This window comes from Hippocampus comes, unplaced genomic scaffold (genome assembly GCF_001891065.2).
Source record: "Hippocampus comes isolate QL1 unplaced genomic scaffold, H_comes_QL1_v1.1 scaffold277, whole genome shotgun sequence".
NCBI classification, from domain to species: Eukaryota; Metazoa; Chordata; class Actinopteri; order Syngnathiformes; family Syngnathidae; genus Hippocampus; species Hippocampus comes.
The window spans coordinates 66,625-87,539 of record NW_017805365.1 but is presented as its reverse complement, the minus strand read 5'-3'; the positions used below and the strand labels follow the sequence as shown (position 1 = coordinate 87,539).

At 57.6% G+C, this 20,915-nt stretch overlaps 3 protein-coding genes across 4 annotated transcripts in view; 1 reads left to right on the top strand and 2 right to left on the bottom strand.

Moving 5' to 3' along the window:
• ankrd50l (ankyrin repeat domain 50-like) overlaps positions 1-2,016 on the top strand; it is a 10,410-nt gene extending 8,394 nt beyond the window's left edge. Inside the window, exon 4 of the mRNA XM_019871911.1 lies at positions 24-2,016. Coding sequence (XP_019727470.1) covers positions 24-1,712 — 1,689 coding nt within the window. The 3' untranslated portion in view covers positions 1,713-2,016. The remainder of the gene's footprint in view (positions 1-23) is intronic.
• A 1,082-nt stretch (positions 2,017-3,098) lies between these two features.
• Positions 3,099-13,336, bottom strand: trappc10 (trafficking protein particle complex subunit 10). Of its 2 annotated transcripts, XM_019871922.1 has the most exons (24): positions 13,119-13,336; positions 12,354-12,435; positions 11,764-11,899; positions 11,457-11,656; positions 11,148-11,343; positions 10,175-10,286; positions 9,562-9,809; positions 9,307-9,453; positions 9,061-9,175; positions 8,665-8,741; positions 8,510-8,601; positions 8,213-8,353; positions 7,581-7,690; positions 7,389-7,498; positions 6,727-7,179; positions 6,509-6,650; positions 6,208-6,366; positions 5,910-6,136; positions 5,746-5,846; positions 5,270-5,417; positions 4,858-5,025; positions 4,548-4,731; positions 3,713-3,904; positions 3,099-3,370 (listed from the first exon to the last, which is right to left on the bottom strand). In XM_019871922.1, the coding sequence occupies exons 1-24, from the start codon at positions 13,183-13,185 to the stop codon at positions 3,126-3,128; spliced, it is 3,852 nt and encodes a 1,283-aa protein (XP_019727481.1). In that variant the 5' UTR covers positions 13,186-13,336; the 3' UTR covers positions 3,099-3,125. The 2 variants fall into 2 exon arrangements, with proteins under 2 accessions (XP_019727481.1, XP_019727482.1); XM_019871923.1 differs by lacking the exons at positions 11,148-11,343; positions 11,457-11,656; positions 11,764-11,899; positions 12,354-12,435; positions 13,119-13,336 and adding an exon at positions 10,559-10,633.
• Positions 13,337-14,236: 900 nt separating this feature from the next.
• On the bottom strand, positions 14,237-20,866 carry cnga4 (cyclic nucleotide gated channel subunit alpha 4). The gene is made up of 7 exons (XM_019871930.1): positions 20,373-20,866; positions 18,213-18,314; positions 17,862-17,968; positions 16,777-17,360; positions 15,601-15,846; positions 15,180-15,345; positions 14,237-15,113 (listed from the first exon to the last, which is right to left on the bottom strand). Exons 1-7 carry the CDS (start codon positions 20,507-20,509, stop codon positions 14,554-14,556), a joined length of 1,902 nt encoding a protein of 633 aa, XP_019727489.1. The 5' UTR covers positions 20,510-20,866; the 3' UTR covers positions 14,237-14,553.
• Between the last annotated feature and the right edge of the window lie 49 nt (positions 20,867-20,915).

Genomic DNA, 20,915 nt, shown 5'->3' with positions numbered 1-20,915 from the left:
CGCTGCGCCTCGCAGCCTACGAGGGCCACGACGACGTGGCGGAGCTTCTGCTGGACGCCGGCGCCGACGTCGACGAGACCGCGGGCCCCGCGGGGGACGCGCCCGCTTCCGCGGCGGTGACCCCCCTGCTGGCCGCCGCCGCCATGGGCCACATGAAGGTCGTGTCGCAGCTTCTCTTCTGGGGGGCCGCCGTGGATGCCATCGATGGCGAGGGCAGGACGGCGCTCAGCCTGGCGGCGGCGCAGGGGAGCGTCGAGGTCGTCCGCGCGCTCCTCGACCGGGGGCTGGACGAGAACCACAAGGACGACTTGGGCTGGACCCCGTTGCACGCCGCGGCCTGCGAAGGCCACCGAGCGGTCTGCGCCGCCCTAACGGAGCGAGGTAGCGCGGCGCGGGTCGGCGAGATGGATATCGAAGGCCGTACGGCGCTGATTCTGGCCGCCCAGGAGGGACACATCGGCGCCGCCAGATTGTTGCTGGACCGCCGCTCGCCCATTGACCACAGGGCCTACGACGGACACTCGGCCTTGAGCGCCGCCCTTCTGGAGGGGCACGGCGAGGTGGCCGAGCTCCTGATGAGACGAGGTGCCGACACCGACGTCCGGGACGCGGAGGGGCGACCGCTGCTCTACCTCCTGGTGCTGGAGGGCCGGCTCCACATGTCGACTCTGCTCCTCGAGAAAGGGGGGCCGCCTCTAGAATCCCGAGATCCCGAGGGTCGCACTGCCCTGCACGTGGCCTCTTGGCGGGGACACGTGGATGCGGTGGACTTGCTCTTGAAGCACGGGGCCGACCCCAATGCTCAGGATGTTGAGGGGAGGCCGCCCTTGCATTCTGCGGCCTGGACGGGGCGCGTCGACGTGGGGCGCCGTCTCCTGCTCGCAAGCACCGTCGACATCAATCTGGCTTGCCACCAAGGGGCGACGGCTCTGAGCGTCGCCGCCCAGCAGGGACGCGCCGACGTGGTCGCCCTCCTCCTGGAGGGAGGCGCCGACCCCAACCACGTCGACAAACACGGCCGCACCCCTGTGAAAGTGGCGCGGAGGCACGGGCGCGCCGAGGCGGTCCGGCTCCTGGAGAGCTCCGGGGCCGAGCCGCGCCGCGGCGCGGTGCCCGGAGGGGGCGCGGCTTCACCCGCCAATAAGATGTTCTCCGGACCGGACGCCGCGACGTCCTCGTCGTCGCGGTCTTCCGCGGGTTCCGCCTCAGGAGGTTCCCGGTCGTCGTCCACCGGGCGCTCCCTGCAGACGGTCCCGGCCGACACCCTCGACTTCGTCCGGCAAATTCAGCAGCACTCGTTACCCCGAAGCCGGGGTCGCCCTCCGACCCTATCTTCACCCGTCGGGGGCTCAGGAAGCCCTCCGCCGACCCTTTGCACCATCACGGCTGCGGTTCACAACGGTGAGCCGCCGGTCATCTCCTCGTCTTGCGGATTGGACCATCAGAGCAAAATGAACCCCAAAAACTTGGAGAGGGCAAGTGCGGAATTCAGGACTCCTGAAACCAATCGAGCACCCCCGTCCAGGATGCAGAGTCCCCACCAGAGGGAAATTTGGGACCCTCCGGCCAAGCGCAACTCTGCATTGCCCTCCGGGGCCAGGGAGATCTCCATGCAAACCTCGGACCCCCAGCTCCACCTGAAGCAGGCCATCAAGCTGCGGTTTGAGGGTCCCACCAGCATTTCCTTTAACAAGAGAGAGACCCCGCTGTGAGCCCCTCCCCGAGACCTCGTCACACGGATTGAACTGTCAGGACTCATCATCGAGGCAGGACCCCGATCTGCAGTGCGCGGGAGAGCGGGGACGGCCCCATGGCAGGTGCTCAGCTCACAGGGACACTTCTGGTCTGCAAATGAAGCCAAGTGTCATAAAAGTTGACCATGACCTGAACGTTTGGGGACTATTTTGTGGTGAGCAGTGCTCATTCGCGCGCACGCACGCGGTCGGGCCTTATTTATGACTCCAACACTGAGAATTGGGTCCAAGTTCGTGTTCAATAAAACAATGAACTTCCTGAGAGTTTGTTTTCTTCTCTCAGCAAGTCTCCACGTTTGTTCCTTGTTTTTAGACGTGATCGCGTGGAACGCGACTCAGTTCTTCATCGATCGGCAGATGTGGTGCGGTTGCTAGGAGACCAGTCTGCAAAGTGATCCCGGCATAACGTATCCAGTTTGTGGATCTGCATTTCAAAGAGCCTCGGGCAGCGCGTAGGCAGCCAAATGGACGTCGAAAAGCTCATTCCGAGACGCCGGACATGTCGCGGTTGGAGGCGAGCGTGTCGAATTATGCAAACGAAAAATCAAGTTTGAAAGAAATGCTTCAGCGGACTATGCTCTATGTTTGTTTTTTTGGTTGGGGGGGGGGGGGGGGGGGGGGGGGGTTCAGTTCAGCTCGGCTCGGCACGTGTATTCGAGGCGCCTCGCCAGTCGATGATCCGAGAGGACCCGGGGACTTGACTTGTACTTCAAAAAACATGAACCGGATTCTGACGTGACCTCGGCTCCGAATATTTCGAATTGTAACGCAACAATCCAACTTCATTGGAATTGGCTTTGGACTATTTGGTTTCATTTCACGATTCTTGCTGCGTACTTGCTGCACGGTGCCAGCGGGACCACCTCGGTCTTCCTCTTATGTGACAACGAGAGCCTGGCATGGTGAGCCCCGCCTTGGCCCGATCGTCCGTGTTGAACCGAAACTAACGCGCATGTCCAACTTGTAACGAGAGTCACCGATGATCACATCATACATCACGAGTTGTGAATGAGCCACACCTGCCACGCATTTGAGAATTTTATTAATAATACGACTGTCAATCAAATAGTTTTTTTTTTTGTTTTTTTTAAACATTTACAATATACACATGCGAGCATGTTTGCTGTAGGTCAAAGAATGAGCACATGAACTCCTTCAACGTACGGCCTCGGTTTTAAAGCCCGGTGACCACCGCGGGCCAACGAGCACGCGCACGCACAGCGCTTCGGTCCATGTTGCTTGTTGGCATGTACGTGGGCTGAGTCCCCTTCCGGTTGTGCCTGTACAAAGTCTTCTTTCCTGAAGCTCTAGTCGCGTGCCACTCCTTTTTTTGGGGGGGGGAGGGGGGTGTTACCTGCGGTCGCGGCGCGGTCACGTGGCGTGGACCTCCACAATGTGGTCGTCGTTGGCGGGCAGGACCAGGACTTGTCGAGCGTGGCTGTGGTTGAAGACTTGACCGGGACTGAAGGGGTCCAGGCGGGGCAGGGCCACGCCCCTGTGCTGCTGCTCGCCCAGCGATTGGACGCTGCCGCGACTGCGCACGCTGGCCGTGTCCGCCGTGGCGTCGTCCAAAGTCTTGTCCAGGAGAGACAGGCTGTCGTTCTCCACCTGGCTGTCTGAGGAGATCGGGGAGGACGCGCGGCACTCAGCAACAAACTATGGCTGCATATGTGTGTGTGTGTATGTGTGTGTGTGTGTGTGTGTGTGTGTGTGTATCACCACCCGCTTCCTCTTTCGCTCTCTCATTGTGAAAGTAATACAAACATATTTGGATGAGCTTTAAATCTTATACGGGCTTGACGTTTTCTATGGCAGCGCATCAGGTAATGAGCTGGGCTCTGAGTTGCCAAATTCTTTTGGGGGCGGGGGGTTCTGCCCACCACGCAAGGTGTGTCGATTCAACCCCGAGCGCGCATGTTATTTGCGTGTGCGCGTGCGATGAGGCGCACGGTACTGACCAGCGTCTGGCTGTATGGTGTTGACGTTGTGAGGAAGATACTTGAGGACTTTGATCTTGGGGAAGGGAAGATGGCCGGCGAACAGCGGCATGACCTCGATGTGGACTTTGTGCGCCCAACTGCCCGACGACGGCATCGACACCAAGCCGGAACTCCGACCGCACACTGCCCAGTTACTGCTGCTGTCTGCCACTGCTCGCGCACGCACACAGAAATCCAAATACACAGCGTTGAAAATTATTTTGCCACTGTCAGCTGCGAGGTCCCTCATGTCACCCGAGAAATTTGTTGTCTTTGTCCTTGCTTATTATTTTGATGCACATTTGCGAGGGCTTAAACATGCACAAAAACTCACCAAACTTTGTCCTCGCCTCAGGTCTGGTGAAAATGTTGAGATTTTCAAGTTGTCATACACAATTACAAAAAAAAAACCCCACAAACATTCCCTGACAAGGGTGGGCGCAAATGATTTCATAGTTGAGCAAAAAAAAAAAAAAAATCCCCAAAACATTCCCTGACAAGGGTGGGCGCAAATGATGATTTCATAGTTGACAAGGACCAGTGGCATCACATGATGGAAAGCTCCTAAGCCGGCAATTGGAAGAAACCCGGAGCGCATTTCATCCCTGGATACTTTTGCCGGGATATCTCAATGCCGTGTCGTGTCTTTTGGTTGTCATCCGATAACCATCTGTGTTGAAAATTAGCCGCTGATGGTCGCTAACTTGATACTGTCATTGTAACTATTGCGGACAATGCGAGCACAACGTCATTTGCGCAATCATCTGCTTTTCCTCGCTCCGGAGGGTACGCGCGCGGCGCACGAGCGTCATACCTTCGTACAGGACTTTGCTGCCCCCGAGGCCATCGGCGTCCGTTCCGCCGCCGTCGACGTCCGGTTGGCCCTCGGCGGGCTCGGCCAGGCGCGCAATCACCACCTCCAGACCGCAGAGGGAGCCGGAGCGGCAATGACGCTCGCCCGCCAGCGGAAGCATGTTGGCTCTCACGCTGTACAAGGTCTGCCGGGTCACGGGCACAAAAGGGCGCATGAATTGCCACGGATGGGCGAGGCGAGCGGGCGCACTCAAAAAGGGGTTTTCCCGAACGGACGGACGGAAACCGAGCCCCCCCGCCGCGTGACTTGCCGGCACTTTGTCCAACAGGAAGTTGTAGTGGAAGAGCTGGAAGGCGGCGGCGTGGCGGGGCCGGCGGGGACAGAAGCTCGCCGAGAAGACGCACTCCAGACTGGACGGGAGATCCTCCTTGCACGTGGCCTCCCACAGACAATGCACACTCCGCTTGCTGCACAACAACTACCCGCACGTGCGGCCGTCGTTCCATCATCAGCAATTGACGTACGCGGAGCAAGAATAAGTCAGACGAAAACAAACAAGAACACAAATGAAGAACCGTATCCGGTCCCACGCGGAACTGAGGCAAACATGCTTTTTACATTTTGTTTGGTTTTTGCTGCTTTTAGAGATGCAAAGCAGTATTTGGCCATGAGAAGAGGCCAGTCAGTTGCTGACGGCAGAAAAACATGGAGTTCCCGCTCACCTGCTCGGCGGTGGCGTTGAGGGATCGCATCTCCAGAGAGGCCCGCCGCCGCCCGTCTTGCCGCGGCCCATTTTTCTCCGCCAGTTTGACGTGGGCCAACGTGAAGTCAGAATCCGACACGTTGTGCACGCACACCCGGATGAACTTCCTGTTTATAAAAAAAAAAAAAAAAAGGTGACCATGTGAGCCAGGCGTGCATTGCGCTACGTTGCACTGCGTCGCGTCGTTGGTTCGCTTCGCAGCGGCTCCCGACATTCGATGATGTTTTCACTGCCGGAATGTGAAAATTGCATTCTGCTGCGTTTGATTCGAATTGCGTCACTTGTGTCGACTCTGTCAAAACACGACCGGCCGGGGTCGATCCAAAGCAGGCATTTGGAACTCAACGTTCGGGCGGACCTCCGGGGGGCCTTTGCTGTATGAAGGGATTGCCAGAATTTGGCCGCTCCTCCAGATTTCGCAAAAGGGCTTCCAACCTGTTTCCGGCAGACAGCAGCGAGTGCTCCGTCTTGAAGGGGATGTGGAAAGTGAGGGTCAGCAGGGTGGAGTAGATGGACCACGGGCAGTCGATGGACATCTGGGGATGGAAAGAGGGAGGGGTCAGCGGAGGTCGGCGGGGAGCCGCGCGGAAGGTCCTCACCTTCTGATCGATGGCGCTCATGGCCGTGTCGGGGTGACTGTAGCTGCGCGGCCGGTGTCGGACCTCGCCGTTGGTCAGCCTCTCGTCGGCGGTCCGCTCCGGCCCCGACGGGATGAGGCACAGGACCTCCAGGTGGAACTCCAGCGCGTGGTAGGGAGGGGCGGGCGGCAGGCTGATGCTGGTCACCTTGTCCGACGACTGCACCGACAGCGCGCTCTCCGACACCGCTGTCCACACGGGGGCGCCGCGGTTAACCTCGAGAGCGCGATTCGCACGCCGGGGCGCGGCGACTGCGTACCGGCGCCGCTGTTGCTGATGCGCGCGGTGCAGCCGGCGTTGGCCAGAACGGGCATGCCGTCGCTGTTGCTGAGCTGCAGGGCGTCGCCCTTCCTCACGGCGTAGTGGCCCGTCAGCAGGGTGAACTTCACCGTCTGCGGGAGGCCGGCCAGCAGCGGCTCTGAAGGCACGGAAAGGAGAAGATGGGGGGGGGGCGGGCTCCCACGGACCAAAGAAAGCGAGCTTCCACCTCGAGTGGCGGTCGGCATCCCGAGAAAGACAGAAAAAGAGGGACAGAGTAGGGTAGGGTTCCCGCGGCTCACCTGCGAGCGGCTGCACGGTGAGCTGCGGTTCCTGAGAGTAGACGTGGTACTGCACCGAGGGGTAGATGTGGGGCAGGACAAAGTTGACGTTGCCCAACGTGACGGACAGCTGCCGCAGCGTGTAGGTGCCCGGCTCGTCGCTCTGTGGAAATTCACGCAATAATACGCCGGCGTCACTTGACCCCCCCCGCCCCAGGTGGACAGTTGCGGCGTCTCACGGGTGCGGTGAGGACAACGCTGTTGTCTCCGGGCTCCAGCGCGATCCGCCGCCCCGTCAGCATCCGCGCGCCCTCCTTCAGGGCCACGGGCGTCGCGGGCGCGGCGCCGATCGGGGCCGCGTGGCCGCGGGGGGTCCGGGGGGCGTCCTGAGGCGAGCCGCTGTCGTGGCGGCGTATGACCAGGTGGGCGTTTTTGCACACCACGCCCGCCGAGCTGAGCGAATCGTCCGAAGGGCTGCGGTCGTGCGCCTCGTCCATCTCCGGCGGGGGGCCGGCGCTCAGGGAGGCCGGGCGCCCCGCCGGAGAGACGGCCGCCTCGAAATCCACCGTCCCGGGGAGGCCGCGCCCCTGAGCGCCCCCCTTGGAGGCGTGCTCGGCGTCCAGGTGGATGCCGACGGCCAGCTCGTCCGCGCGCACGGCCGCGGGCATCAGGCAACGCAGCGTCAGCTCCACCTGCGCGCAACAACGCGGCTCCTTTATGCCTTCGCCCAGAATACGGTTGGCGAAGGAAAAAAATTGAACACAAAGCGATGAAATGAAAAGCGCCCACTTGCACACCGAGGAGCCGACGTTATGCGTTGCATCAACGTGGCTTCCTCGGATGGCAAAGCACAAAGGGATCGGACCTGCTTGCCATTTTTCCACGTGAAACCGAAGCTCACCTGCAGGGCGGCACCCGAGTGCACGGTGGCGCCGTCCGGCCGGAATCGGATCCGCGTGAGCCGCGCGAAGGCGCCCATGTCCAGCGAGGCCTTGGCGGAGGCCGCCCCCCCTGCGCAGAGAGAGCGGGCGACATGGGCGTCGGCTTCCCCCGGAGAGTCCCCCCCAAAAAAAGCCGCGCGGCCGCCGCTTACCCTGCTCGACGGGCTCCCCGGCGTAGTTGAGGACGTCGCCGCAGAAGCGCGTCCGCTCCTCCGTGGTCAGGTTGGTGTCGCCCGCCAGTAAGGCGCTGGTCTGCAGGGAGCTGGCGCGCGACGGCGGTGAAGGAAACACTCGAGAGCGAGCCGCTGTGCGGTACCGACACGCGGCGCCTCTCTTGTATGCCGTCATTTCATTTTTTTGGGGAGGTTGCTTTTTTGACTCCAATCATTCCGAGTGGCGCTGGCCCACGAAAGATAAAAACACACGCGGAACGGGACCGTTCCCGAAGCCGAGGAGGGGAGCGCTTCTCCGGCACGACCTCGATCGCGGATGAGGTCGGGATTTTTGTCCTTCCCGACAACATCGGTCAAGCGCCATCTGGAAAAGGGTCCTGGATTGCAAATCTGGCTCATCACATCCTTTCACGTGACCGTCGCGAATTGCCCGCAACCCCCCGCAGGTATTGGATGGCGGCGCCGCGCATTTTAAGGCTGGTGAAATGCAGATCAAAGCATCCAATTCCAGATCACACTTAACGGCCGATCGCATGGGCCATCTTTTTTTTTCGCGATCTGGCGCGCGCAGCCCTTCCTTTGCGCACCGAAGACGGCCAAGAGGAGGATACTCCACGCTTCGTCCCAGCAGCTTCTGGCACTCGCCCATCTGTTTCCTGGTGTGGGTGACCGGAAAGCTCCAGCCCTCGCAGACGTAGGAACGCAGAGCCTCGGCCAGCAACGCCTCGGCTTGCTCGGGTTCGCCCTTGCTCCTGGAACGCGCGCGCGCACGAACGCCGATGCGCGTTGCCGTGCACATATACGGAAAACACAAGCACACAGGACAAGGACACAAAAAGTGACACGTTAGCAGAGATGCTAAGGTATGACCCCCACCGATCATGATGGTTCTCATTGCGTGGGCTCACATGTAATATTCGGCCAGACTTTTTCCCAGCAGCCGGGCGGAGCGCAGTCTCCCGATGGCCCGGTACATCTCCATGGCCGCCTGGCACAGCTCCTGACGGGAACATGGGACAGGCGGGTCGGGAGAAGTCGCGCGAGCGGCGAGAGTCCAACTTACCAGGTAATGCCTTTCAAACGCTTCCACGGACGACAAGGCCTCTTTGAGCTTCTTGTAGGGACTCTGCAGACTGCTCGCTGGCGGAACACAAACGCAAAGTAAGCCTCGTGACATCCCTCGCGGCAGAGTCCCAAAGCGCGCCGCGCTCCGAAAGGGAATCGACAGCCGTCGCCGCCGCGTCGAAAACGGCGACGAGCTCAAGTGACTCAAAATCAAGTTGTCACAAAGCGGTTTGCGGTCTTCGGTCTCTTGAAATGAAAGCCGCAGCCGTCGGACAACAGTTGCCCCCCCCAGCAAATGCGTTCTCAATGCTCACGGGCTGGAGTTGACACCCCGACCCCTCCACCTGTGAGCCACGCGCCGTACGATGGACACCCCCCGCGGTAGACCACCTACCGGTTTCTGGCCGCTCATCCCCCAGACCGGCCAGCAGGTCCACCGTCCTGTTCAAGTCTTCTGAGGTTGGACCCGTGCGGGACACCAGCCCGCACAGTTGACCCAGAGACTTGAGCTGCACACAAGCACACCGGGCAAATCAGAGGACAAGAAGGGGCTGCACCAGTGGGGGTGGAAAGCCCAATTCCAGGTCGGCCATTTCCCAAGCACGTCGCGGTGGCAAAGAGGTCGCTGGCGGTGGGTTACCTTGTCGGTGGCGTAGGCCCACAATCCCACGGTGTGCGAGCTGTTGGCGGCCAGCTGCGCCCGGTCGCAGCAGCTCTCGATGCGGTGCAGAACCTCCAGGCAGCTGAGGAACACCCAGCAGTCCAGCGCCCCCTCCAGCACCGGCACCTGCGACGCGGGAGGCGGACCCCGTTTAACGCGGCCGTCGGACCGGCCCGGAGCGGGCGCATCCGACCGAAGCGGCCGGCGTCGGAACGGGCGCGGCCGACCACGCACCTCCAGCAGCCGCAGCTCCTGGACGCAATTGTGCAGCAGCTCCAGGGCCCGGTGGGTGACCTCCCAGGGCCTCTGCAGGAAGATGAGCAGCGTGCACTGGCGGGAGAAGAGGTAGCTGCGCATGTCCAGGAGGCTGGCCGAGCCGCGCTGGATGGCGTTGCGCTTCTCCATGTCGATGGGACGGCGCAGCAGCAGACCGCTCCAGTTGAGCACCGGAGAGCAGAAGGAGCCCAGCCACTTGGCGGCGTCTGAGGGCGAGCGAGGAGGCGCCGGTGACGGGACCACCGACGTGGCGCTCCCGACCTCATTCGCGTGCTTCACGCTCGCTTGGCGGATCGACGGCGCGAGGACAAACCGCAATTTGAAAGCCCGACGCTGACTTCAAAGCCCAATTTGCCACCCTTACTCCGCCTTCTCGCCCGAAGCGTTTTGCGAGACCTCATTCCCGGCAGGGAATCCAAAGCCCAAATGAAGACTTCAAAGCCAACTCGGACTCCCGAAGCCTCGCTCGAGAGCCCAACTGGAACGCCCCCGCCGGGCCCGGTTTAAGCGCCTGACCGGAAACCCGACTCGGAAGGGCTAAACGTCGCCATCGGCAGGCCGGCCCACGTACCTCCGGCTCCGAAGTTGAGGACGTACTGCGTAAAGAGCGCGTCCAGCTCGTCGTACTGCACCAGCGCGTCTTCGAACTGTTGCAACATCTCAAAGACGAACGCCAGCTCCTCCTGCGCGGCAACAGCGGCAATCAAACCACGACGCGCGCAGCGGAAGCCACGTCAACAGCCCGACTTCTGAAATCAAGCCGGCTTGCAGGTTTCAAGTTGTGCTTCCAGGCTGGGGATCGGCTTCCAGACACATTTCGCTTTTCAAATGAGTCTTTGAAAAAGGCTTCCGACCGAATGAGTTCAATGGAAGCCGAATTTGAAAGCCCAGGTCAGCTTTGAAACACGATTTTGCAGCTCTGGTGCCAGCTTGAAACCCGAACTGGCATGCCTACTTTGACCACTCCGACCCTGACTGGACGCGAGGGATTGTCGAGTCCGCTCTCATTTTTCATGTCATCGGGTACTTGTGGCGGCTGCCGATACCAGCCACTGATGCTTAAAGCAAAGAGGAGGAAAAAAAAAAAAAAACACATCCAAGATCAATGAACTCCTCTTCGGCAGTAGCGGGGGCATCGGCACCATTTTTTGGCAGTGTGTTAAAAAGAAAAAAGTGCTCTTGACATGCAACTTTGTAAACCCAAGGATGGCTTGAAAGGAGACTTTCCACCGATGCAATTGGCCAGAATGGATCAGCAGATATTTCGCACTTTATGCTCAATCGGCGATCGGCTGTCATACCTTGCCGATTGATCGATGACATCATCGATCGGTTCCGCAAAAATAAGACGCGAGAGAGCTCTAGCCAGCTCCAAGTTGCGCTCAATCGGCGATCGGCTGTCATACCTTGCCGATTAATCGATGACATCATCGATCGGTTCTGCATAATAAGACGCCAGAGAGCTCTAGCGAGCTCCAAGTTGAATTTCCAGTCAGGGTCAGGAGGCGAGAGAAGTGGCAGGCAGGCTTGAAGCTCTACTGGACCTGGACCATGAAGTATTCGCAGAAGCTCCATCCGGGCTGGGTGCGTTTCTCCCTGAGGGTGCGCATGTCGTCCTCGAAGCGTCCCAGGTTCTTGGTGAACGACATGAGCAGGAGCGTCCTCAGCTTGAGCAGCAGAGAGTTCCACGACTCCTGAGAGCGCGACGAGTCCTTCAGCGGGTCCGACAGGACCACGCACCTGTCGGGAGGGAGGGGAAGGGAAGGGGGGCCGCCGGGGCCGGGCCGCCACTTATTCAAAGTGACAACGCGCACGACTGCGGCGGGGGCAGGAAAGGGGCCCTTTGGGCTGACCTGTCGTTCTGCTTGTTGCAAAAGTCGCCGCGGATCTTGTCGACGATGGACGAGCGGGGCAGGATGTTGCTCTTGTTCTTCTTGCGCGCGTCGCCGCCGTCCACCACGATGATGAGCCAGTCGGCCGAGCCGTGACTCCGCAAGCTGCTCTGCCATCGGCTCACGTCCTCCTTCACCGAGCTCCGGTACGCCTCCGAGTCCTGCGCATGCGCACGTCAAGCGCCGCCCCGCAACGCGGCGCCAACCTCGGGATGCGCTGCCAATGTGGAGGAGGCTTCATACAAATGTATTTTCACGCGGCACTCACGCAGCAGTCGGTCCAGTAGATGTGCAGGAAGGGGAAGGTGAGCAGCGCCTTGGTGCCGTCCTTGGGTAGCAGCTCCTCCTTAAACTGCACAAAGTTGGCCTCCAGGTGGATCATCTTTGGAGCGCGCCCGTACGTCCTCCGCACACAGACACAAAGCGGAAACCTCAATACCGCACTCCTTCCAGCCATCTTATCTTACTCGAGATTGTTTTTGGGGGAATATTTTCAATCTCAACTCCCACAAACGGCGACAAACCACCTTTCACTGATGCAGAAAACGCATTGGGGAGGAGCATTTTTTTTTTTTTGTATTGTATCGCTCTCTCGTGGTGGAAAAGGAGCTGAGGCCAAAAGCGAAGCTCTCAATCGACCGCTCGATCTAGGTTCCCACCCTTACCTATGGTCACGAGACGTGGGTCGTGACCAAAAGAACGAGATGCCGAATACATTTTTTTTAATCCACTTGCCTCGTCCAGTTCATCTCATCTAATCGTGTTTTATCCACTGAACCCCTCCCCCTTACCAAATCGACTCGAACCACATGTGATGGTTTGCATGCGATGTGATGCGATAGCGTCGTCGGGACTGACCTCCTCCACTCCATGGGCTCCCGGGGAAGCTGCTGAGCCAGGGAGGTGTAGAGAGACGTGAACAAGGCCTGGTCCCCGGCACCTGCCGGGACCACAACGGCAACATTCATCGGCATTCCAAACACTGGCGCAATACTTGACGCCGGCACTTGAACTCTTCGCTCCATCTCGAGTCCCTAACTTGAAATCCTCACCATGGCTCGATAGCCTTAATTTAAAACCTTAACTTTGGCTTCCGATGTTACGAGAGCAGAGCCACAAAACAGGGGAGCGTGGCATTGGCGACGCCAGCTCCGGGGCACTTTGACGGCAGTTTCATTCAACAGCAGAGGGCGGAAGAGAGCCGAAATGGCATGCTCACCCTGAAAGCAGAGACGACAGAGCGCATGCGCAACGAGAAACTGACAGTCGACGACCCAAACAAGTCAACCCCTCTTTCACGCTTGTGGCGTCTGGAAACAAGGCCGAATGGAGGAAAGAAACCTTTCGCTTCCACCACAATGCCTCACCCGGACACGTAAAGGGCCGTTCGCCCGTGTGCCGCTAACTAGCTACCTTGCTCGCTAGCCAGCTAGGCGCCAGGTCAGCAAGAGCGGACTCAACACCCGCGCCGCAGAGTCGGGGTCGCTGTTCGAGTCCCGCCGATAGGCCTCGCGAAAGATCGACACGGCTCGAGGCGCGAACGCTCCAGTCGTTTGCGCTAATGAATGCTAAGGCTAGTGCTAACGATGCGGCTCAGCCGCCCGACAAGAGAGCGCCGCTCACATGTGACGATGGGTTTGTTCTCCATAGCGTAGATGACGGCGGCGGGCTTCTCTTCAGCACTGTCCATGTGCGTCAGCGGCGGCGGCGGGGCGCCATGAAACGCAGCCGCGGTCGGCCTAGAGGGACTGAAGCGCTGCAGGTTAGTTGGGCTCCAGTCAGTCCGTATCTGTCACAGCCAGTTACTCGGGCGAGACAGAAGGAGCGGCCGAGGGGCGGGACTAGGTGCACGTGCGCTTCCGGGGAAGAGTGACGTCATTTTAAAGAGCCACCTTTTTGAGAAATTGTTTTTCAGGAAATCCAGCCTCGTTGCTATACGAGCGATTCAGCACAGAGAGTCTCGTCAAACGCATTCCCGAGACTGGGCAAACCTGAGTAAACTGACAGAGAAATGAACCAATCAGCTAAGAGTGGACGTGACATCAAAAAAAAACACGTCTTCTCTCGAAATAAATGCTTCCAGTGCCATAAGCTGCTGGGCTTTCATCGACGATGTATGTGATTCTGGTTATTTAAAACGGATTTGATGCTGACTTATGTAAACAAACTATCATCTCTCCCGCGCGCCATTTTGAACGACGATGGACTTCCGCCGCCCAGGAGTGACGTTGCTCGTGTATACGTCACACCAATTGAACGAATTTGCGCGCCCGCCTCTTTTTGAACCTGGGCCGAGCCGCGGTGGAGGGCGCCCTTTTCAGTGCTTGGCTTGCCAGGCTATTATGATATTGTTGCTGTCACAAGAGGAAAAAGCTTCACTTTCACATTGTAACGTGATAAATCGCATGTTAGCAGTTAGCATTTTTAACCGAAACCTGTTGAAAGGTCTCAAGTTTCACATGTTAATCAAATAAATCTCACGTTTTCATCTGATAAGTTTTAAGTTGTAAGCTTATTTAATTGTTTGACCTCCCACTGACCATTCGACAAGCCCCCTCTGTGCCCATAAAACTCATCTCAAAACTCATTTGTATTATTTGGCTTTTGACTCAGACTTGATTTTAGTTTTACTGTTTTTTTGTGCGTTCTACTGTCTTCATGAAGAATTTATCGATTTATTGTTGTGTATATGATATTTGCTCCATGTATACAGCGGTGGTTGTTTCAAAGTGCTCTATAAATACAGTTGAGTTGAGTTTATTTGATTTTTTTGCAAATCACAAACCAGTCGGTGACACCGAGTTACTCAGCTGTAGCTTGAGGTCAAACTGTCACCGCTGTCCTGAAGATGGCTGCTTGGTATTCCAACAGTGGCCTGTCGGTGGTCTCCGGGTGAATCAAGTTTTGGCCAGCATCCGCAGAGGAGGAAGACAAGAAGAGCCGAAGGCAACTTTCTCCTTGGATTTTGATTGTTTCGACTGTTTAGTAAGTTTAAGCTTGCATGGAGTAGAAGAGCACTTGAGGTGAAGATCCTGAAGGTGTTTTTGAAACGAAAGCGTCACACGGATAGTTTCTTTGGGTCACCCCCATCACGGTTTTCCGCTCGGTCCCCGGCACTCTCGCCGTCACCCTTTTCCAGCCCGCCGCCGACCCGGAGTTCGTCTTCGCCCTGCTCGCCTTCGGCCTCCTCTCGCTCGTTCGCAGCCTTCTCGCCGACGCCGTCCTCGCGGGGCTCTCCCTGCGCGGCGGCCACCTCCGCCGGCCGACGGTGGCGGGCCTCCAGCTCCCGCTCCAGCAGAGCCACGCGGGCCTCCATTTTGCGGTTACTGGACTCGGCCTCCGCCATGAGGCGAGCCAGTTTGGTTTGCAGGGCGTCCAGGACGCTCGCCAACCCGCCGAGCTTGGTCTCCACTTGCTGAGCGCCGCCCCCCGCCGCCGCCCCGCCGTCATCAAGCATGCCCATTTTGGTGAGGATCTGGCGGCCCTTCTCCTCCAGGTGGCGTTTGGCCGCCGGGTACTCGGACAGTACGTCTGTCAGGTCCTCTTTGGAGAGGCTGAAGAGGTCCGAGTAGCCGATGCTTCGGATGTTGGCGGTGCGCCGATTGCCCGACTTGTTGCCTACCGTGTGAACGTTGGGATTAAAAAGGCGATCGCCACAAAGTCGGAGACCGCGGAGGGCCTGACCTTTGATGTTAAGAATGCTGATTTCTCCAAAGAAGTTCCCTTCGCCGAGCACGGCAAACTCAGTGATGCCGTCGTCTGCCACCACGGCCAGCTTTCCTTCTTTGATGATGTACATCTCATGGCCCACGTCGCCCTTCCTGCACACGTACTCCCCTGGACTGAAGACCTGCACCACGCACGCAACCACCTCTTGTCATCCCAACTCCTGCAATCTCAACTGCTGCTCACATCAAAACATACGCTCCCAACACCACGCCTAGAATACTGACGCTCGTATCATCGCCACCTCGAACATCAACATGCATGACCCGAACTGGTCTGCTCTCCCCGTGACTTCACAAATCACAAACTTGACCGAGGCTAAGACCCCCAACACCGGCAGCCCATGCGCACGCCACGCCACAAACGCTCTCTGGCTGACCTGCGATGTTAGCTTGAGCACCAGCTCCTCCAGGAGACTCTTCTCGCAGCTCTGGAAGATGGTGACCTTGGAGAGGGTCGGCAAGTGGACGCTGACTGCGATCTCAGTTCTGAGGTGGACCGGTAACTGCTGCAGAATCTCGTTCTCGCGCATGATTTTCTTGTTGATGTGCAGGTGCTGGTACCAGTTGTCAATGCGCTGACGCAGCTCCTTGCTGATGTGGTGGCTGCGCAGGAAGGCCTTCACCTAAAACACCCAGAAGGAAGCACCGGCGATGGGACACCCAGGTCCGGCACCGAATGGTGTTGGGCCGGGTTGCCGTTCCCTTTGTTGCCGCTATATTGTGCTCCTACGTCAGTAGTTTTGCTTGCAAGGTTGTCGATCGAAGCTGGGTCATTCAGAATGGCCTTGTGGTTAAACCACACACCACATTTCGCTCTCTCACATCGGGCTGTTAGACTACCAGATAAATATCATTCTGTGTCTTGGAACAGGTGAGATGTCGCACTACAAGCCCCTCACCGTCAATATTCCATCCCTCAGTGCAGGACCGTCGGGGAGGCGGGACAAGTATCGGTCAAAGTCATGTCGACGGAGGCATGATGTGCATGGGAAACAAAAAAAAAAGGAATGATGGGCCCGTTCCTAGATAATGGGGAGAGGGCAATACGGCCTGTCTATTCTCCAAAACAGGACCTGAGGTCACAAATTTGTGTGATGAGACGTTTGCTAATCGGCGACTAGCTTTCCAGTTCGCAAACGGTGCCCGAGTTGAACTGCTACGTGTACTTTCCGATATTTCCCCTTATGTTTGAGTCCCTTTTGAAATCCTGTACTGTCCACCACATTGTGATCGCCTGCGCCACGTCATAAGTAGGGGGCCCGCTCATGTCTTCCTATTGGTCAATGGCGAAGAACCGTTTGAAGGACGCGGTAGGACATGTCACACTCGGCGGCAAGACAAACAAAAATTCAGACGTGCCAGAGCTTCGTCCATGTCATCGTGACGCCTCGCGGCCACGGGCTGTGATGCGTCGAGACAACTCCAAATAGCCTCGGTGGCACGTTTGTCCGCGACTCGTCTGTCGGCTCAGAAATCGGGCTACGTTCATGCAGTCTGACAGCGTGTGAAGTCACGGCATCGTCGTATGTGACTTCCTCTGCCACCAATCTTACCAGCTCGTGATCGGGAAAAAAGACGTTGTCGCGGTCCCTCAGGTTGGTGATGACGTTGCCCACGTTTCCCACGATGGACGCGAAGACCAGCACGGCGATGAGGAGGTCGGCTATCATGAACAGGAAGGCCTCTTCCTGACGGGGCAGCGGTGTGTCTCCAACAGTGGTGAAGATCTGGGCTGAGAACCAGAAGCAGTAGAAGTACTGGCGGCGGGTGGACGCGAACACCGGGTCGGATATGTTGGGGTAAACCCAGCCGTCGCTCCCGAAGCCAATGTAGTCGGAGAGCGTGAAGTAGAGGCAGGCGTTCCAGTGGATCAACACAAAGATGTAGATCATCAGCTTGGTGATGCGGAAGGTGTTGGGGTACGAGGTCCTGGTCTCCATGCGGTCCAGGGCCTCGATGAGTCTCGGCGTGCGAAGCAGACGGTTGATCCGCACCGTGGCCGCCTGGATGCCGAAGACCAGGTAGAACAAGTCGGTAGGCAGCAGGGACGCCAGGTCCCGGAAGAAACGCCCGGAGCGAAGGTAACGAGTCTTCAGACGACCCAGATCTCTAATCAGGACGCCCTGCTCCAGGTAGCCTGGAGACGGTACAAAACCGTCCATCAACAAGCCGCAACCACGAAACCGATGGGGTTCACCACACGGACAGGGCTCCGGCTTCCGCCTACAAATGTCCGCCGGTCCAACTATTTCTGTTTGCCAGAGCGTTCTGCGGGATTTTTGAAAACACAATCAGCTAGTCAACGTTAGGGCATGCAGAAGGACATGGATGGTTGCATGTTCAAAGAGTCTCCAGATGCGCCTGCTCCCTTACGGGATTCAGGATTCAACCGAAGACCGACCGGAAATAGCAACAGTTTGGAGACAAAGTTGTGGACGGTGCCGTGAAAGCATCATTACCTTACGTATGACAAATATTCCCATATTTTGCAAGGGTGCCACTCTAACCTGCTGACATGACGCAGGCTGCTTTTTCAATCGTCGTCACAATACAAACGACCCACAGGAGGAGTATGTCGAGCTCCCTTGTTGCCCAGAAACATTTATCCGACAGTCAGATGCGGACCCATCATTCCTACCGGAACGCACGGCGACGATCATGTCGGCAGCGTACATCAGATCCGACGCATAGTCCAGGGTGAGCCACACCGCCAGGTAGCCCAGGGCAATGGAGGGGAAGCACGTCCTGTCAAACCAAACAAACACGCAAAGGCTCCATTTCGGTCGGCGTCGCATGTGGAAATCCTGCTTCGGGCTGATTTGTTCGCTCCGGGCGCCACGCGCGGCCTTCCGGCGTCCTCTCTGAAGACCCGCCCCACTGGCAGGACGGCAATTTGGGTGGCAGAGAGTCACTCCAAAGCGACAACGGCTCGGACCGAGTCGAAACAGTGGCGCAGCTGCGAACGAGGCATTGAGATGACGCCGCATACCTGAGGATGATGACGACCCAGTTGTAGACCACGGGCGGAACCATGAGCTGCAGCCAAACGTAGTAGAAGTGTTCGGCCGGGTCCACCACTCGGCTTGTCCGGCTGGAAACAAACAAGGAGCAATTTCAATGAACTAACTTGACTTCCTGAGATGACGAACCCAAGGCTTATCCCCTCGGTCTTCGACTTGCTTCCTTCTCGGCCAGGGCGGCCGTGGCAAAGGGTAGCCGACGGCGCGGGTCGCCGACCTTTTGGAACGTGAGACCTACTTCTCAAAGTATTTGATACAACTCAGTCATCACCAAGTCCAAATCTTCACGTTGAGCATGTGAAGGATTTCGCACAAGAACTCCGAAACCGATAACGCTATCAGTCTGCAGCACTTTATTTGAATGTATTTTCAATTCATCGCGTTCCAAGAAAATCACAATGTCCCATCACGGGTGAGATCTTTTGAGAAGAGCCCTGCGGGCTACTCATCTGGTTCTCAGGCTGGGGATTCCGAGCCTACGTCGTGCCGAATGGAAGCCTCGGGGGGTCGACAGAAGCCACTCGCGCTAATTCCACTTGCAAGTTTGAAAACATTTTCAAGCGAAAATACAATTGTTGGGTTTGTTTTGTTTTTTTTTTTGCACATCAACATTGTATAGGAAACTGAAATGATCATGAATTGGAATGAATTCTTGTTCGTATGATTCGTCGTCGTCACGGTGGTAGTGGTGGCGGGGTGAGTCGGAGCAGAAGTTAATCCATCAAGAGTGATTTGGATCCGCGGACTCTTGAGGACTCACGTCTCCAAAATTCCCACCAAATAAATGACATCGCACGCAATAGAACCAACATATGCTGTACTGACAGCTAGACGCTGGCTGAGTACGAATGTGTCGGTTGAACTGAGTAAAATGCGGTTTTCAGTCCTGCGTGCGGCTCTTTTTCTTCTTCCTCTGCCATCGTTTTCCCTTGCTGTTGTTTTTGCTCTTCTTCCTCTCGGCCCGGCTCGCCGTCTCCGTCAGCGTCTCGTCGGGCGGCGACCGCTCCCGTGTCCTCTCCTCCGCCGTCTCGCCCTCGTCGGCGTCCCGAATCCGCGGCTCGTCGTCGTCCCGTCGGCGAGCGATCCTCTGGTTCCACCTCCTCTCCACGAGCAGCTCCATCTCCAGCTGCCCCAGCCTCTTCCTCCAGGTCTCCTCCGAGTCGCTCATCCGTCGCCGGTGGCCCAGCTCCAGGGCGTCGTAGCGCTTCCTCCAGCGCTCCTCGCTCTCCTTCAGCTGCATCTCGCGCAGGGTGAGCTGGTGCAGGGTGTCCACGAAGGCCCGAGTTCGAGCTCGCCGCCTCCACAGGACTTTGGCCAGCAGGGCGTCCTTGCCGCTCAGCTCGGAAACGTGGCGCAGTTCCAGGAGCACGATGTGCTGCTTCAGGGTTTGGTTCTCCTGCCGCAGGGCCTCCACCTCCCCTGTCGCGGGCTCCCATTGGCGCTCTGCATCCATGTCGTCCGCTCGGTTCGGGATTGTCGCCGAGGCGTCGGAGCCTTGCTCTAAGTTTTGTCCGATTGGCGCCCAGTGTCACAAAGCTGGGACGCATCATCTGAGGTGACATCGTCCTGAAAGACAGGACGCCGTTGTCCTCATCGGCGGCCGCATCGTCGGGTCAGCGTCGCCGAACGAATCGCCCTTCCGAAATCGGCTCCGGTCGATGCGGTTGTCCAGAACCATCGGGACCGGGAACGGAAGTTGGGGCACACCGGCTCGAGGACATCAACCCCCCCGACGATCTTACGTCTCATTCAATTGCCCTGCAAGATATCCTCATGTCTGACGGGAGTGGCTTTGTCCCAAACAGAAGGTCCGAAACGAGTCGGGGCCGTCAGTCTCAAATTAGGAACGTGTTTGATAGTTATCCACCAGAAAAATCTCCATGTGTGCTGAACGCTCATTTTCATTCTTTGGATTTTGCTGCAGCGTGAGTGTTGATTTTAGCTTGACTGTTTTTTTACGATCTTCCTTATCAATGCATGGTTTCATCCTTTGTTGTTGGAGCCTATGACTTTTTTTTTTTTTCGCTCCACGTAGAGCACTTTGTATACAGCGGCGGTTCGAAAGTGCTCGAGAAATGAGTTGAAGACCGCACGCTGACGTTGAAAAGCCTTGTTGTTGGTCTACTCACGTTGGGGGGGCCTCACGGGGATCCGTCCCGTCTCGGCCGAGGCGGGTCCCGACGTCGCCGTCTTCGTCGTGGGCCACTTTGGACCTCTGCCGGGCACGGAGCCACGCGGAGGCCGGGCCACCCGAACCTGTGTTCATGGTCGCTTCAAATCTGCTGGACGCGTGCGTGGTCGTGTGCGCGTGCAAGCGAGAGAGGCTTTTGTCACTATGGACGACAGCACAACACGGTCGTCTCCTCCGGGAGTGTCTTCAGTCCCTTCGGGACATCTGAGGATGCGCCGGGAAGCGCTTGTTGTTTTCAGATTTCAGTGTCTCTTTCCTTGGCATCATTACCTTTCATAAGAGGATGACTTTTTGGGTTCTTGGAAGTCAAGAAAATGCTGCTTTATGATTTCCCTTTTCTCCCCACCGTGGCCTTCGGAATTTTAAATTTAACTCTCTCAACAAAATACCATTCTTATTTTCGAAGTTTTGTTTTTGAAATCTCAAAAAAATACAACTTTTCATTTTTGGAGACTTTTTTAAATTAATGCTTATCTTTAAC

What these genes read in the sequence shown, in the direction of transcription:
- trappc10 (XM_019871922.1), bottom strand. Translation starts at nt 13,185, where the DNA reads ATGGACAGTGCTGAAGAGAAGCCCGCCGCCGTCATCTACGCTATGGAG. An exon ending in GCGAATACTTCATGGTCCAG is followed by an intron (nt 10,287 to 11,147) that starts GTCCAGTAGAGC and finishes GTTGCCGCGCAG; the next exon opens with GAGGAGCTGGCGTTCGTCTT. An exon ending in TCCTGTTGGACAAAGTGCCG is followed by an intron (nt 4,732 to 4,857) that starts GCAAGTCACGCG and finishes GTGACCCGGCAG; the next exon opens with ACCTTGTACAGCGTGAGAGC.
- cnga4 (XM_019871930.1), bottom strand. Translation starts at nt 20,509, where the DNA reads ATGAACACAGGTTCGGGTGGCCCGGCCTCCGCGTGGCTCCGTGCCCGG. An exon ending in CCCCGTGAGGCCCCCCCAAC is followed by an intron (nt 18,315 to 20,372) that starts GTGAGTAGACCA and finishes GTTTGTTTCCAG; the next exon opens with CCGGACAAGCCGAGTGGTGG. An exon ending in GATCGTCGCCGTGCGTTCCG is followed by an intron (nt 17,361 to 17,861) that starts GTAGGAATGATG and finishes TACCGTCTCCAG; the next exon opens with GCTACCTGGAGCAGGGCGTC.